Here is a 16,889-nt window from a genome sequence, read left to right on the forward strand (position 1 = left end):
TTCTGTTTTAGATGATGGAGAGAAAAATAGACTTGTTTCCTACTGCTGGCTTCTCAGTGTGGGTAGTTGAGCTTTCTTGTGATATACCTTGTGGTGGTATATTAATCACCTGCTGATGCTGTTGTGAAGGGGGAGTTCAAAAATGGATTTTGCATAGATGCTCCAGGAAAGCAGCAGTGACTGCTGCTTTAAATGAGTTACATAGGACACCTGTTCAGCAGATGCCAGGTAGCATCTTCTGGATGACACACGCTAATCCCTTGCTTATTGCTGCTAATTCCATGGATGTGTTATTGTTTTCTTTTTTTTTTTTTTTTTTTTTTGTTTCCCTCCTGCCCTCACACAGTCGCATTAAGAAGGTAGTTTCCATTTATGGCAGCAGCATTGATGTGGAGCTACAGCAGAGGGCAGTGGAATATAATGCACTTTTCAAGAAATATGATCACATGAGGTAAGTGCTGATGAGTTTTGCTGTTTGAAAAGGATTGTTATAATCTACTCTGATCTCCTGTGTACCACACATTGTGTTTTGAGAGCTTTGTCTGGTGAGTTTGGTAGGATTACAGAGGAATTGGAATCTCTCCTTCATCTATAGGGTTAGTTAGTGTTTTAAGAACTTAACGTATCTTGGGAGATTGTTCTGTGATCAGAGACTTTCTCTGCCAAAACATTCGCCCTGCTTTGAGCTTGAACTTGACTAGTTTTTACTTCTAGGTGTTGAATCTCAAACTTGCTAGCTGAGTAAGTGTCTGCAGGTAGCTTTGACCATGCTTGCATTGCCACGGTCATTAGGTTCAAACTTGTTTTAAAATGTCTTTGGAATAAACATGCAGAGATCCATTCACCTGTCCTCCTAAGCTGTGCTCTGAGCTTGAGGTAATTCTTCCAACTGTTAATACTTTTCTGTTTTTCAGAACATCTCTTTAATTTACTGTATCTTCTTGTAGTATCTGTTTAAAATCATAGTATCATAGAATGGTTTAGGTTGGAAAGGACATTGAAGATCATAGAGTTCTAACCCCGCTGCCATAGGCAGGGACACCTCCCACTACACCGGGTTGCCCAAGGCCACGTCCAGCAGGGATGGGGCCTCAACAACCTCTCTGGGCAACCTGTGCCAGTGCCTTACCACCCTCAAAGTGAAAAACTTCTTCCTAATGTTTAATCTGAACCTGCCCTCTTCCAGTTTAAAGCCATTCCCCCTTGTCCTGTCGCTACATGCCCTAGTAAAAAGTCCTTCCCCAGCTCTCCTGTAGGCCCCCTTTAGGTACTGGAAGGCTGCAATAAGATCTTCCCGGAGCCTTCTCTTCTCCCGGCTGAACAGCCCCAAGTCTCTCAGCCTTTCCTCATAGGACAGGTGCTCCAGCCCTCGGATCATCCTCGTGGCTCTCCTCTGGACACACTCCAGCAGGTCCATGTCCTTCTTATGTTGGGGACTCCAGAGCTGGATGCAGTACTCCAGGTGGGGTCTCACGAGAGTGGAGTAGAGGGACAGAATCATAGAATCATAGCATTAGTGAGGTTGGAAGGGACCTTTAAGATCATCAAGTCCAACCATTAACCTACCCTGATAAAAACAACACCACTTCTAAACCATGTCCCTAAGCAACTCATCTACCCTTTTCTTAAACACCTCCAGGGATGGTGAATCCACCACCTCTCTGGGCAGCCTATTCCAATGTTTAATAACCCTTTCAGTGAAAAAATGCTTCCTAATATCCAATCTAAACCTGCCCTGACATAACTTGAACCCGTTTCCTCTTGTCCTATCACTTGTCACCAGGGAGAAGAGGTCAGCTCCCATCTCTCTAAAACCTCCTTTCAGGTAGTTGTAGAGGGTGATAAGGTCTCCCCTCAGCCTTCTCTTCTCCAGGCTAAACAACCCCAGATCCCTCAGTCGTTCCTCATAAGGTTTGTCCTCCAGACCCTTCACCAGCTTTGTAGCCCTTCTCTGGACACGCTCCAACACCTCAATGTCCTTCTTGTAGTGAGGGGCCCAAAACTGAACACAGTACTCGAGGTGAGGCCTCACCAGTGCCGAGTACAGGGGGATGATTACTTCCCTAGTCCGGCTCACCACACTATTCCTGATGCAGGCCAGGATGGTGTTGGCCTTCTTGGCTGCCTGGGCACACTGCTGGCTCATGCTCAGCCGGTTGTCCACCAACACCCCCAGGTCCTTTTCTGCCAGGCAGCTTTCGAGCCACTCCGCCCCTAGTCTGTAGCGCTGCATGGGGTTGTTGTGACCCAAGTGCAGGAACCGACACTTGGCCTTGTTGAACCTCATACCATTGGCCTCAGCCCATCTGTCCAGCCTGTTCAGATCCCTCTGCAGAGCCAATCTACCCTCAAGCAGATCAACACGCCCCCCTAGTTTAGTGTCGTCTGCGAACTTACTGAGGGTGCATTCGATCCCCTCATCCAGATCATTGATAAAGATATTAAAGAGAACGGGCCCCAGCACCGATCCCTGGGGGACACCACTCGTGACTGGACACCAACTGGATTTAACTCCATTTACCACCACTCTCTGGGTACGGCCATCCAGCCGGTTTTTTTACCCAGCGAAGAGTATACCTGTCCAGGCCATGAGCAGCCAGTTTCTCTAGGAGAATGCTATGGGAAACGGTGTCAAAAGCCTTGCAAAAATCCAGGTAGATAACATCCACAGCTTTTCCCTCGTCCACTAAGTGGGTCACCTTGTCATAGAAGGAGATCGGGTTTGACAGGCATGACCTGCCTTTCACAAACCCATGCTGACTGGGCCTGATCACCCTGTTCTCTTGCATGTGCCGTGTGATGGCACTGAGGATGATCTGCTCCATGACCTTCCCAGGCACCGATGTCAGACTGACTGGCCTGTAGTTCCCTGGATCCTCCTTCCGGCCCTTCTTATGGATGGGTGTCACATTTGCCAACCTCCAGTCAGCTGGGACCTCCCCAGTTATCCAGGACTGTTCATAAATGATGCACAGTGGCCTGGTGAGCACTTCCGCCAGCTCCCTCAGTACCAGAATGACCTCCTTTGACCTGCTGGCCACACTTCTTCTGATGCAGCCCAGGATACGGTTGGCCTTCTGGGCTGCAGTCGCGCATTGCTGGCTCATGTTGAGCTTCTCGTCAGTCAGCACACCCAGGTCCTTCCCCTCAGGGCTGCTCTCCAGCCATTCCCTGCCGAGCCTGTATTTGTGCTTGGGATTGCCCTGACCTAGATGTAAGACCTTGCACATGGCCATGTTGAAGTGCATGAGGTTGGCTTGGGCCCACCACCTCTCCAGCCTGTCCAGGTCCCTCCGGATGGCATCCTTCCCCTCCAGCATGTCTACCTCGCCAAACAGCTTGGTATCATCGGCAAACTTGCTGAGGGTGCACTCAACTCCACTATCCATGTTGCTGACAAAGATGTTGAACAGTACAGGTCCCAGTACCGACCCCTGAGGAACACCACTCTTCACTGCTCTCCACTTGGATATCAAGCTGTTGACCACAACTCTTTGAGTGCGACCGTCCAGCCACTTCTTTATCCACCGAGTAGTCCATTTGTCAAATCTATGTCTCTTCAATTTAGAGACCAGGATATTGTGGGGGACAGTGTCAAATGCTTTGCACAAGTCCAAGTAGATGACATCAGTTGGTCTTCCCTTGTCCACTGCCTCTGTAACCCCTTTGTGGAAGGCCACCAAGTTTGTCAGGCATGACTTGCCCTTGGTGAAGCTATGCTGGCTGTCACCAATCACCTCCTTGTTTTCTGTGTGCCTCAGCAGAGTTTCCAGGAGGATCTGCTCCGTGATCTTGCCAGGCACAGAGGTGAGACTGACTGGCCTGTAGTTCCCTGGGTCTCCCTTGTTTCCCTTTTTGAAAACAGGGGTTATGTTTCCCCTTTCCCAGTCAGCAGGAACCTTGCCAGACCACCACGACTTCTCAAATATGACGGCTAGTGGCTTGGCAACTTCATCTGCCAGTTCCCTCAGGACCCACGAATGTATCTCATCAGGTCTCAGACTTGTGCACCTTCAGATTCCTCGGGTGGTCTCGCACTTGATCTTCATCTACAGTGGGCGGTTCTCCATTTTCACAATTCTCACCTTTGCATTCTGCATCATGGGTAGTGTGGCAGCAGTCCTTGCCAGTGAAGACTGAGGCAAAAAAGTCATTGAGTACCTCAAAAAAAATCTCAAATTCTGCATGCAAAGGCTCACTATTTCACTGCACCACTAGGCATCCCTGTTTTACAATTCGTGAGCATGTTAAACTCTTTACACCTTATCATTGAGAGGTCCCCATTCATCATCACTTTTCTCAAGTCATTGTTTCTTTATGAGAAAGTTAAAACCCTGCTTTGTTGCAATAACTAAAGCTGTAGTTCTTTGCAGAATAGCGATTAATCTGCTGTCTCCAATAGTTAATTGTTGATACATTGGAGCACCACAGATTCTCTTCAGTGAGGATCATAAGATTGGAGGAGATCTTCTGGGGATTAACTTCATCCAGCCTTGGAAAATTTTCCATAAGATTCCATTTTAGAGTCTAGATGAGAGGACAGAGAAAATGAGTGCTGCTGGAATAAATATTTTCTGTGTTTGTAGGGGCCTCCAAACCTTGTTTCAAAGGCTCTTCACAATCACTTTTTTCCATAGGTACTATCCTATTCGCTATGTCTAGGACACAACATTCTTGTGATTTCGTTTTCTCCTGTGGGATCCATGCAGTGACTCAAATTGTTCTCGGAAAAGTCATGTTAATAAGCTTGGGCATGCAAGCTGCCTAGGGCTTCATGTGAAGCCTTATGAATGGGTTGAGAAAAATCTAGCATGAGAGGCTTTTGATCTGCAGACATTGCAGACAACAGTGTCTGGTGATCAGATGGCAATGTATACTATCTGTAGTTCTGGGAAGTGTTGCACTTCAGAAAAGCATACCTGAACTTCATTCAGTTTTACAGAACATCTGTATTTTTTCCCCGGTATATTCTGGTGTTCATTACAGTGTAAAGGTAAAAGTTTAATAGTTTCTGCTCATTAAGACTTCGTTCGTGGTCAAAAAGTGGCCCATTGTTGAGTTTATTGGCACTGGAACACTTTTTCAGGCCAAAAGGCGTGTAGGACAGTGTGGCTTACCCCTATTACATGCAGCGCTTGGTGGCTTGATCTGCAAAGGTAATGACCTTGTATTACAGACAGGTTCTCCCTACACAGGTTTTCCTAGTTTTTTTGTTTAATGTCAGGATTCTGTATCCTGTGCCTCTTCTTCAGTCTTTGTGTCATTTCAGGAGGGTACTCTCAAGGGCTCAACTTAATCTCTTTGAAAACTTAATTTGGCTAAGTGATAGCATGGTGATTGTTTTTCCAACTTTGTTACCTTTTCTAAGTTGTTAACCCTTCTGCGAAGAGAAGTCAAATGAGCTGACTCTCTGATTCAACTGCATATGGAACAGAACAGTCAAGTGTCTCATGGCTGCAGTTAATTCGCCATTGCTCAGTTGTTTAATCTTTGTCTTGGATTTGTTATCCTAGCCCCACAGTGGAAACTGTGTCAAGTACTAGGGGAAAACAGGAAGCAGAAGGGCCTGTTTTGCTTTCATATCTCAACTAACATATTTCCACTGCCACAGAATGCCAGGGATTGCTTCTGACCACCTCAAGCTGTCATGCAGTCTTAGAGTTCCCCAGCATTGGAGCTAAAAGGAATAGGCAGGTTGCCCTGTGTATATCATCTCCTGAATGTCTGAATATTTGGAGTGGGATCCAGGAAGATGGCACAGTGTAACTATGTCAGCTTCTTTCAGGCCAGCCCTGCTGGAGAGAATGCCAGTAATGGAGAAAGTCACCACAAATGGCCCTACTGAGATTGTACAGACCAACGGAGAGACAGAGCCAGCAGTACTGGAAACCAAACCTCCACCCTCTGGATTACAGCCTGCTAGCCAGGTAATGGAACCTGATCTAGGATAAGTTTCCACTGCCTGACAGACCACATTACTAGCCACTGCCAACAGTAATCTGAGACCATCTCCCTCCCCCTCTCTGCCCCTTTGCTAGTTCTGGCCTGGCGATGATTGCATCATCTCTCTGTGCTGATGGCTCAAGTGTCATTGTGGGGAGTGCAAGAGAAGGGTGGGGTAAAGCCATATATTCCCCAATCTGTCTCAGTGTGAATGAACTTCATCCTTCTCTATCTCTGTGTCCCAAGAGCATGGAAATTGGATCTTTTGTGGGGCATGGGACCATAGCCAAACTCAGAACCTCTCTGACTGGCCAGCAGCTCTGTTGATTTTCAATCTGAGAGCAAGTAGAATCCATTAGATTTGCAAGCAGAAAGTTGAATATGTAACTGTTGCATCCACTCTCTCATTAGGCAAATGATTTGTTGGACTTGTTGGGGGGAAGTGATATAACACCTGTAATCCCCACTGCACCTACAAGCAAGCCAGCCTCTGCTGGTGGGGAGCTCCTTGACCTTCTGGGAGACCTCAACCTAACAGGTGAGCAGACTGCATCTCTTAAGAGTCTGCATTCTCAGTCCTGGGGTGGGATGTGGACTGGTTAGTTCTTCGCTTTCTGTCAAGTCCTAGTCTTCACACTTATTCTTACCAAGATCTGTATTAGTATGCAGGTGGGTGTCACAGAATGAAGTCACAGGTTGACTCTGCATGATTAGCTCATGAAACTCGAGCATTTTCATGCTCTAGCCTGGGAATGCCGTGAGCCATTCCAGAGAGGATTGGGAGATGTGAGGAATTAATTCCATTTGAATGCCTGCTAGCTCAAGGGGAGCCAGTCCTTGTTAGTGAGAGCAGAGAAGGGGAGGATGACAACGCAGATGATTTATAGAGCTTCATGTAAAGAAATATGATAGGCAGCAGTTGATCTTTGGAGGAGTAATTACTCTTCATTTCATGACAGCTAAGTAATAATCCTTCAACATTTTTTGTAGGTTCTCCAGTATCTGCCCCTGCACCCCAGGTAGCACAACCTCCGTTCCTGCTTGATGGACTTTCATCACAGCCTCTCTTCAATGATATTGCTGCAGGTTAGGGACATGTAAATCCATAGCTTAAGGTGCTACAGGACCCAACTAGTAGAGGAAACAAGGGGTAGTAAAAAAAGGGGGGGATTTGGGAGTAAAGCGTGGCACAGACACTGGAGCAGGAGGAGGGGGTGTATTTAATCTTCAGAAGAGTTCGTGTCTGGAGTAAAGTAGATGTGTTCTGTGATGTTGAGGGATGTTCTCCAGATTCTGTAGGTCTGCTGCTTTTTTTGTTTTCTACAGGAATCCCTTCAATTACTGCATACAACAAGAACGGGCTGAAGATTGACTTCACCTTTGAGAGGTCAAACACGAACCCTAGCGTCACTGTAATCACGATACAGGCCTCCAACAGCACAGAGCTGGATATGACAGATTTTGTTTTCCAAGCTGCAGTACCAAAGGTACAGCCACTTAGGGCAACTACAGTGGTAGTTTTAGGACCAGCTGCAAATACTTCCTGATCAGTGCTTTCATGTAGACAGAAACTTGCAGCATGGTAAACAAGGCTAAGAGCTGTTAATAGGTTCCCTGAGTGTTCAGTTTGGTCATCACTTCCTAGCCTGAAAGTAAATGTTATAAATGCAATAGAACACTGCTTCCTATCAGAGTGGACTGCTTCTGCTTGGACGAAATCTTGTTTAACATCACCACTTTCTAGGAAAGTTGCTAAACAACACACAGAAAAACACTGGGTAAAAAAAAAAAAGTGAAGACACTAATCTTTCCCTTAATTCTTAGAAACTAAAGAATGATACTGTGCTTTTTGCAGCTATGAATACATGAAAAAAAAGCTTTTTAAGCTATCAGCTGCTTATAAAAGCTTAAATGAATCCCTGCATGGTGATTAATGATGGTCCTCCTTTAAGCAGTGAATTGTCTCCCCTTGCATTTAGCTGCAGCACAAAATATGGGAAACGGATATTGCCTACTTTGTAGTAGAGCAGACCATTTAAGTGGGGTGCAATTGGAAAGTTCATCAAGTTTAAGAAAATACATTCACTTGTGGGAGTTTCACTTCTAGGAATTAGTAACGCTCTAACTTCAGTTCAGATAGGTTTCATACCTGCTCTAGGAAGGAATTAGGGAAAGAATGGGCCTTCTGAAGTTGCAGGTGTGCTGAACAGTCTTGACTGTTCCTCTGTGTGTGATGCTTGAAACAATGCATCACTGCTGATCTTGATACACTACCATAAGACCTCATCCCCTAGTCTTTGTGCTACCTGGATCTTGCTTGTGTAGAATACAGGTGGGCCAGTGAATATTTTGTTCTTTACGGACAGGGAATTGAAGAACAGATTGTTTGACTTTATTGTGGCTGTACATACACAGTCAGGGCCAGGAACTGAACTCTTAATTTTCCTTGCCTTCTCTCAGTGCAAACAAATTGATTCGTGTTGTTACTTGACTAAGCATCAAATTATTCTCTATTTACCCTTTTTTCAGACATTCCAGCTGCAGCTCCTGTCTCCCAGCAGCAGTGTCATCCCTGCATTTAACTCGGGGACCATCACACAGGTCATTAAAGTCCTGAATCCACAAAAGGTGAGTGATTCTGAGAACAGTTATTAAAGATATTGTCTTAGAATTGTGCATTTGGTGGTGGTCAGTTTGGGATGTATCTCTGATGAGCGATAGGGAGTGATGGTAGTTAATGATGTGCTTTTAATGACAGTCGTTCTGGTTAGAGTTAGGAAAAAGTTATGAAAAAGACAGGAGATCCTGGACACAGGATTGGCCTTCTATTTGGTTATAATGCTAAAACAGATTCACAGGTTTGCTGTCTTCTTGAATTCATGAATGTCTTTTGCATCCGAATGGTTGCTAAACAAGTTTTTAGATGGCCTCTGTAGAGGAGCTCAACCTAGTGTTTGTATGTGTTGTAAAAGTGTCTGAAAGGCAAGCAACTTGCCATATAAATCTGACATTCATTCTTGCTATCTGCAGCGATGTTACTCGAAATGTTTGTCACACAAAAAATAGTTTAACATAATTGTAACAAAATTGTCTGTTTTCTCAAGTGGTGTCATTTGTTTTTAATGTGAGTGTAGTTTTAAACAGTTAATGGAAAGAATCTTTAGGTGTGATTTAATCATAATTCCATTTGTTTTACAGCCTTCAGAGACAGGCTTCAAGACTGGGATACAAAAGACTTGAGGGGAGGGAGGGTTGTGGCCCACATATCCTCCTTAAGAGGCTTTGCAAGTATTCAGATGGCATCAGAAACAAAAATAAAATTGAGGTCATGTATTTCTTCCTGTGTGGGACACCCTTAAGATCTTAACCATTTTTAAGAACTTTAAAAGTCTTAATTTTTTCATAGGTTAACACTTATGTGCTGCTGTAGATGTTAATTGTTGCTGCTAGACTGATGTTCAAATTAGAAAAATTCTCAGATCTCAGCCCAAGGTTTCACTGAAACGGCTGTCTTCTAGTGCATAGTTTTTGTGCTTTCCATGCATCTCCCCTTATCTCAGTGTACTGTGCTCCGCTCTGCCTGTATTAAGGCACTGGAGTAATTATTCTCTTTGTCTTGTTTACGTGTGATATGAATTTCTCTGTGGTGCTATCTAGCACCTTTTAAAGACCACCTTTAAAGTTATTTTCTGAACTTGGAAGGGTTTAGGAGTTTTCCTGTAAGGTGCCAGAAGTTGCAACATATCCACCTCAGGTGGGCCCCACAAGGTGAAATACACCTAGATAGTGGGATGCTTTCTTGTTAGAGCACCAGAACTGGTATGAACACTTCAGAATACAGAGGTGCAAAATAGTATTTTACTACCCTCTTCTCTTGCCTGGTGTTTTCGGACTCTTCCACCTCAGGCATTTGTGCATCTCTTACTGTACTTTAGATTGCTACTGCCTGAAAGTACAGCTTTGCAAGGACCCTGTCCATGAGATAGTGTAGTTACCTGGAATACTCTGAGGGAGGCAACCTTGGAACAGTCTTGCTATTTAGGAGGTAGCTGTTTGTCTTGTCAGTGTTGTAAAAGTCTGTTCACTGGGACATGGACTGTTGTTATGCTGGATTGAAACTGATGTTTCCAAAACAACACCAGATATAACAAAAACTGACACTGATTATATTGATCTATTAGTGATAAAGCATAGCTTGTTTATCCTAAGGCTGCTTGGAGCAGTCGTTGTCCTCCTTTGCTCCCTGTGCTATCCCTTTTGCATATTTCGCTGTAGGTGTGGGGAAAAGAGCCAGAAATAGCCAACTTTTTGCTTTTTCTTTTAGGGTTTTTGGGAAACAAGTTTCTTTGAGAGTGAGGAGAATAGGGAACCTGGCTGGAGCATGCTGTGCCCTAGCTGTTATTAAGGGCCACCTAGTATCTGGATGGCAGCCAAATGATAGTGTAAAACAACTTCTGAGCTATTCCATCATCTACTCACAGCAGGAGGAAATGTTCTTAGAGACTCTGTTTTCTAGTCTTTCTTAGGCTACTCCTTCTTAGTGTCACTGAGCTATGCAATACTTGGAAGTTTCAAGACCGCTGCTTTGAGTGACCAGCTAGTGTGGGAAATGACACCTCTCCCTGCAAGCCTAAGTGCAGAGCAGCAGAGTCCAGACCTGCCTCCTGCTTTCTTCCATTGTTAACTGGGATTTTTAAGGCAGTTATTTTTATATTTAAGGACTTCAGTGCTTGTGAGAGCAGGGCCAGTCCAGAGAGAGATGTGGGTAGAAGCTGTGCTATAGCTTTTCTGAGAGCTTGTACCTGATCTGAGAACTACAGTGACCAATCAACGTCCTACCAGATTAAGCATTTATCTGCAGTGTCATAGCTTACCCTGCACATCCTTCCAGCAAGCTCTGTGGTGAGGAAAGGTCCATGTTTTGTATTCGTGGGGCAAGGGAGGGGAGCTGGACGTGGGGGGATTTGCTGACCTTTAATGAAGACCTGAATTTGTTTTGTGTGTGTGTTTTTTCTTTTTTTTCCCCTTTTCTCCTCTAGCAACAACTACGTATGCGGATCAAGTTGACATATAATCACAAGGGCTCAGCAATGCAGGATCTAGCAGAAGTCAACAACTTCCCCCCTCAGTCTTGGCAGTGATGCTCTGGCACCATTCTTATTTGCACCCCACCCAATCAAAAGAACTCTGGGAAGAAGGTTGTGATCCTTGGCAATCCCCCAAACTGCACCATGGGCATGGGGAACAGATGAGACCTGCTGATGAGGAGGAATTTTCCTGAAGTGATTGCTGACTTTGAAGCATATCTGTTAAGACTAATCTCCTCTCCTCCGCTGATGAGGCTGGTGGCTTGTGGAGGCTACTGTGCACTCCCTCACACATGCATTCACAGCCAGAAGCAACATTCCCTTCTCCCCTCTTCTCCTTCCCCTCCCCCCTGCAAAGAAACACAGCCTGGTTGGAAGAGAAGTCTGGAATTTCTAGCAGGGAAACTTTCTTCTCTCTGCAGCAAGTGAACAGCTGCCCCTTCTTTCTGCTGTCTTTTTCCCCTGGGGTGGGCAAGGCGTGTTGTCATTCATTACTAGCTGGATTCCTTCAGGCACTTTCATATGGGGCTCAGACTGGGGACTTGGGGAATGTCAGGCTGCCCTGCCTCTTTCTTCTTGTATCCCCTATGTCTGAAGGGGCTGGAGGCTTCTTACGGCTATTCCGTGCATTATTGTATACACCCACCTCTTAGTTACGTGATACATACCAAGAGCAAGTTAGGCCTTGGGAGTTCATCTGCAAACCTGGGACAGTGCAGGAAAAGAGGTGCTGGTGGGAGTTGATAAAATTGCTTTGGTGCTGTACTTGGAAATGAAGACCTTACACTTGAATTTTATTTCTTTCCATCAATAGCTACAGCCATGCAGATTCACAGATAGTCTTCTGTACCTTCCCCAAAAGTGTGGTGATGTATGAGAGCTGTAGAGATCCAAGAAGCAGCTGGTTTTCTACCATAGACGGTTTCAAAGCCTTTTAACCCATTAGGTGTGGTTTATGGGTAGAAAAGACATACTCAATTTTGTAGATCAGTCTTTGAGGCTCTGTTCCTGCTCATCAGAGACTATGCTGCAAAGTTGCTCTTCCCAGTTATTCCAGACCTTCTCCCCAATTTAATTTCCAGAGCCTGTTGTAGACCCCCAGGATTCCATTTGAGTTACTTCTGACTGGGATATTTGTGTTGTATCTGTAATATTGGCACTGAAATAAAGACCATGCGGTTTAAAGAGACCTTTTCCCATTTTGTTACTTAATTGATCCTTGTAGTTTGCTCCTTGCTCCCCTTTCAGAGAAATGTGCTAGTTCAGGTTCAGACAGAAAGTAACTAAACTGTTTTTTGAATGGAAGCTGGTCGTTTGAGTATCTAGATCCAAAGATATGAGGTCCGGTACTCTTCAAAGCTTACAGAAAGCTGTGTTCAGTTATGCTTCCTAGAGTGACCTGTTGTTGAGGTAGTAGAGTTCACGAATTCTCATGGAGGTGATGCATAAAGGCGAGGACATAAAGCACAGATGCTCAGCATTTTTCAGGAAGGAAGAGGGGAGGGATAGATCTTAGATCTTCATCCATGAGTGTACTGGTAAGCTGAAGGTACTCCAGCTTCCAACCTAATGCTTTCTTAAAAGAAAAGGATGGCACATCTGCTTTATTTCTGTTATGGGGCTTTCCAGATAGCGATCATTCAGTGCTCTGGTGGCAATTAGACGTGGCTTTTTGTATCTGCAAAAGTGCTAACACTAGGCTCCAGTCCTTGCCAAAAACACTGCAAGAGTGGTGCACAGTGTACTTAAGGAAAATTGAAGAGCTATTCTGCCCTTGAATCGGGAGCAGCAGGCCACTAAAAGTTATTCAGTCTGCTTTGATTTTAACTGCGTTAAGTAATATAATGTAAGACTGACTGTCACTGACTTAAGTGCTGGTCTGTGTAGTGGAATAAGTTTAGCTTCTCTTGGAGGGCATTTTTTCTGCCTTATTGATTAAACAGGTTTGGGCCTTTGGATTAGCAAAGAGCTTTATTATTCTACTGGAACTGGCATCAGCATGGGGTTATAAAATCTAGAACGATGTATGATTTCCTTAAAAGTAACTCTCGGTTGTGGCAGGGTGATGTCGTGGCTATCGGTGGTGAGATAGATACTGTGCTTCAGGTAGAAACATCATGAAGCAGGCAGTCTTGCAGAAAATTACTGAATCAAAGTCCTTTTGTAGGTGCTGAGCAATTACCTTTGTTGCTTTCACTGCATTTGTGACTATTCACCACCCCAATAGCTCAAACTTCTTAGTGTTGAAGGCTGAGCATGTTAAATCTAGACTCCAGTGTATTCTGAGGGCGTCCTAGATATGAAGTTAATGGAAACTCTTTGCCTTAGTTCCTGAATGCCCCATAAGCTCTCCCGTTCTTGTCACAGAATTGTACATGGTCACTTGTACTGAAAGCTGGCACACCTCGATCTCCGTTTGGTTTTGCTGAGAAAGAGCACTGGTGATTAGATAGGGAGAAAGAAGTAAATGGTCTCTCACCTGTCCGGTTTGTTGCAGCATAGTTGGGAACAGCTCATCTTGTCCCTCTTGTTGCACGTGTTTTCTGTCCCCTGAAGCAGCTGGGTTTTGGTGTTGGTCTCTGTCTGGTAAGCTTGTAGGGTAATTTCCTACTGTGTTCTTGGCTCCTTCAGCTACCCTTGCACAGGGTGTTTGTGTTTTGGGAAATAGATGCTTTGTTGTATACTTCTGAGTCGAGCTGAAGGAGGTGGTGCACATACCTGAAAATGCATTTTGCTTGAAGCCACACTTTGGCTATGAAGTACTCCTTCGTAGCAGTTGAACATTCCTGTTGTCCTTGGAGCTCTTTCCCTTCCCCTTGCTAAGGGATGGGGTACTAACATTACACAGGAAGGCAGGCCAGGTTTCACACATTCCCATATCTGCAATACTACATGCCATTGCTTGCTCCTTCACCCCTAAGTATGTCTCTTGAGCTCTGTGCTGCTGCTTTGTTTTCTCACTGGAGAGTACTTGCATGTCCACATCTGAGGCACTCTGAGGATAGGGTGAGTCTTTCTTCCACCAGTGGAATGCAACAATTCTTACAGGTCTGGTCAACTTTTTCCTTGCTCCAGTGTAAGGGGAATATAAAGGGAGCAAGATACAGACTTCATGGCTAATCTTACTAATATCTGCATTGGAGACTTCGAAGCTGAGAGAGATTGGATGCCTGTTTTTTCCAAGTGAATGTATTTTGAGTCAAAAAATGACAGAAAGAATAGTGGCCGTATTGGGCCTGAAGGGGAAGGAGGCATGGGAAGGTCCTAAGATTCGACTTTGTCCAGGTTTTGATGGGACAAAATAAGGCCTTGAACAACCTTTTGAAGCAATAGCAGTGAGGGGACTGCCACTTATACAGTACCTTTGATATATAACTCAGAAGATGCTGAAACAGCTGGGAAAGGTGATTTAGTACCTTCCCCAAGGCTGGTACTAGCTGCGAGATGGAGCAGCAAAGATGGCTTTTTTTAGATCTGCTGGTGCGCTTTCTATGTGTTCATTTTCTACTTGGGGGCTGTGAGGGAAGGAGCTGCTGGACTGCTTCCCTCTGAACTTTCGCTCTATTCCTGTATATTCCTTTTTCTTTCCTGATGTTGTAATTTACATTTTGCATAGAGCCCCATCCCACCTCTTTGACAGTATAGTAAAAAAACCAAACAAACAAAAACCCCAAACAAAAAACAAAACAAAACCCCAACAAACCCAACCAGATTTAAAGTTAAAACATGCCATTTGAGCAGGGAGCGTGGTGGTATTCGAACTTCTGCAGACCTATTTTTGAGATGTGAAAAATTTAAATAAATGCTGAGTCTTAGGTGAGTGAGGAGCATAACGGATGTAAACATTTACATGGGATGCATTAGACTTCTGCTGTGTGTATTGTCTTTTGGTTGAAACAAATTATGAAGTGACTAATAAAATGAGTCAATATTCAATGATTTAAAACTGTGCCTTGTTGCTTTTTGCAAGTACAGTGGAATAGGTCTGTCTTGATTCTTAATGTTTGGCCATTACAAGGTCAGATGAGGTGAAATAATCAATGAGGGCAGAATTTGGAAAAACTTTCCAGGAAGTTCTGGAGAGCAAAATGAGCAGATCACACAGTCAAAGTGAAATATCACCCTGAAAGAGAGGTGGTCAACTTCTAGCAGCAATACTTGTCCAGGTGCTAGAAAGGTGTGATGAGATCTGAACACAAGGAATCTTTTTCCCTGGTGTTTGCAGCCTGCCCTTGGGTTTGGTTACAATTCCCCTGCTGATTAAAAAGGTGCCTTTCATATTCCGTGTGCCTCTGAGATGAGGATTGTTGTCATCTCGCTGTCCATTAAAGCAATACACGTGCCTCCTGCTGTAAGGCTCTTCCTTGTGTTTTCTAGTCAGAGTAATATTTTATTCGATAAATTTTCATGTGTTTTCTTACACATAATTGCATTTCTCTCTACAAAGTACGATCTCCTCAGTATTGCCATGTGTCCTTCCTTTATGGAAATTCTTCTGAGGCAAAGTAGTTCCAGCTTTGTAGTTCTGTAGCTAGAAGTGGGTTGTAATCATGCCATTCCGTAGGGAAAACCCAAGGGAAATTTGACTTACTTTAAAAGTCTCCTCACTTTGTGCCTATTCTCTGGAAATGTTAAGAACTAGGCAGCCTTTCCTGTGACTGCCTTGGTTTGATGACATGAATTAATACAAAGTGCCAGGGAGCACTTTCAACCTTGCTGATAAAAGATGGGTTTTCTGTCAGTTTCCTTTTTTTTTTTTTTTTTTTTTTTTTTTTTTTAAATAGAAGATTTAAGTCCAGATAGATAATAAATTAAGATCCAGATACTGGAGAATTCAGAAATGGTGTCAGAAACTGCCAGTTTGTGTGGCAGCAAATGGTCAGTCATCTTAAACCCTGGTTCTGGGCTGCGACAGACCACTGGGAAGCTTTTCTTTGGTGTTCTCCCGTGCGTGGGGCAGAAGCCTGGGGAGCACTGTGTGGGCAGTGGTGTGCACAGCACGCGTGCCCAGGAGCAGAGCTGCTGTGCTGTGCAGCAGAGTGCTTGAACAGACTGGGAAGAAGGCGGGAGATGCTTAAAGGAAACACGTAATAGACGTGAAAGTGTTTGGTGCAGTAATAATATGAATGGTGAGAATTTGGAAAACATGCCTGGACTTAATTCTGAAGTAAGACCGTGAGTTAGTGCAGCAAGAAAGAAATGTGAGGATGATGGGCCTAAGTGTGTTAAAGTTTGGAACCACTGGTGATTATGAGGAAGGGAGGAGGCTTTTTTTTATGTGCTTGATGCCGTTCAGGCATGAACGGTAGCTATCTGGAAAACATTAATCGAATTCTGGTAAGCTGTGCAGTGATGATGATCACGATTAGCAGACCGTAAGTCGAGACGCGCTGGAGCTACTCTGCGCAGCTTTGGCCTCGGGAGGCCGACGGTAACGGCCGCTCTAGAGGTAAGTGAAGGCAGTCGGGTGGCGGACGGTTTTAGAGCCTCGAGGTAAGCCTTTTCTTCCTTCCCCAGCTGGTTAGCGAGTAGTTCTCACCTTCCACTTCTGCAGAAGCAGCCGCACAAGTTGCAGTAAGGAAACCGCACCCCCGCGCTGCGCGGGAGCTCGGCACTGCGCCGCTGGCGCCGCTGCAACTCCCCGCGGCCTCTCCGGCCCGGGCTCGAGGCAGGTGCAGTAACGCGGTTCGGCTCAGGGGAGCGTTCCCGTCCCGCCGTCCGCGCCGCAGACGGGCCCGGCGGCACCGGAGCCGGGCGGCCCCTCGGGCGGCGGAAGCCCCATGCGCTTCCGGGGCGGGGCCTGCGCGGGGGCGGGGTGGGATAGCCGCCGCTGCCCGGGGTCTCGCCGTCCGGCCGGCG

At 45.2% G+C, this 16,889-nt stretch overlaps 1 protein-coding gene across 1 annotated transcript in view; it reads left to right on the plus strand.

Annotated features, from left to right (window-relative positions):
* AP1G1 (adaptor related protein complex 1 subunit gamma 1) overlaps positions 1–12,818 on the plus strand; it is a 38,002-nt gene extending 25,184 nt beyond the window's left edge. The window contains exons 16-22 of the mRNA XM_082489526.1: positions 347–451; positions 5,786–5,927; positions 6,355–6,481; positions 6,934–7,029; positions 7,270–7,430; positions 8,473–8,571; positions 10,983–12,818. Coding sequence (XP_082345652.1) covers positions 347–451; positions 5,786–5,927; positions 6,355–6,481; positions 6,934–7,029; positions 7,270–7,430; positions 8,473–8,571; positions 10,983–11,084 — 832 coding nt within the window. The 3' untranslated portion in view covers positions 11,085–12,818. The remainder of the gene's footprint in view (positions 1–346; positions 452–5,785; positions 5,928–6,354; positions 6,482–6,933; positions 7,030–7,269; positions 7,431–8,472; positions 8,572–10,982) is intronic.
* Positions 12,819–16,889: the final 4,071 nt, after the last annotated feature.

Source organism: Vanellus vanellus (genome assembly GCF_965231255.1).
Source record: "Vanellus vanellus genome assembly, chromosome: 12".
Classification (NCBI taxonomy): Eukaryota; Metazoa; Chordata; class Aves; order Charadriiformes; family Charadriidae; genus Vanellus; species Vanellus vanellus.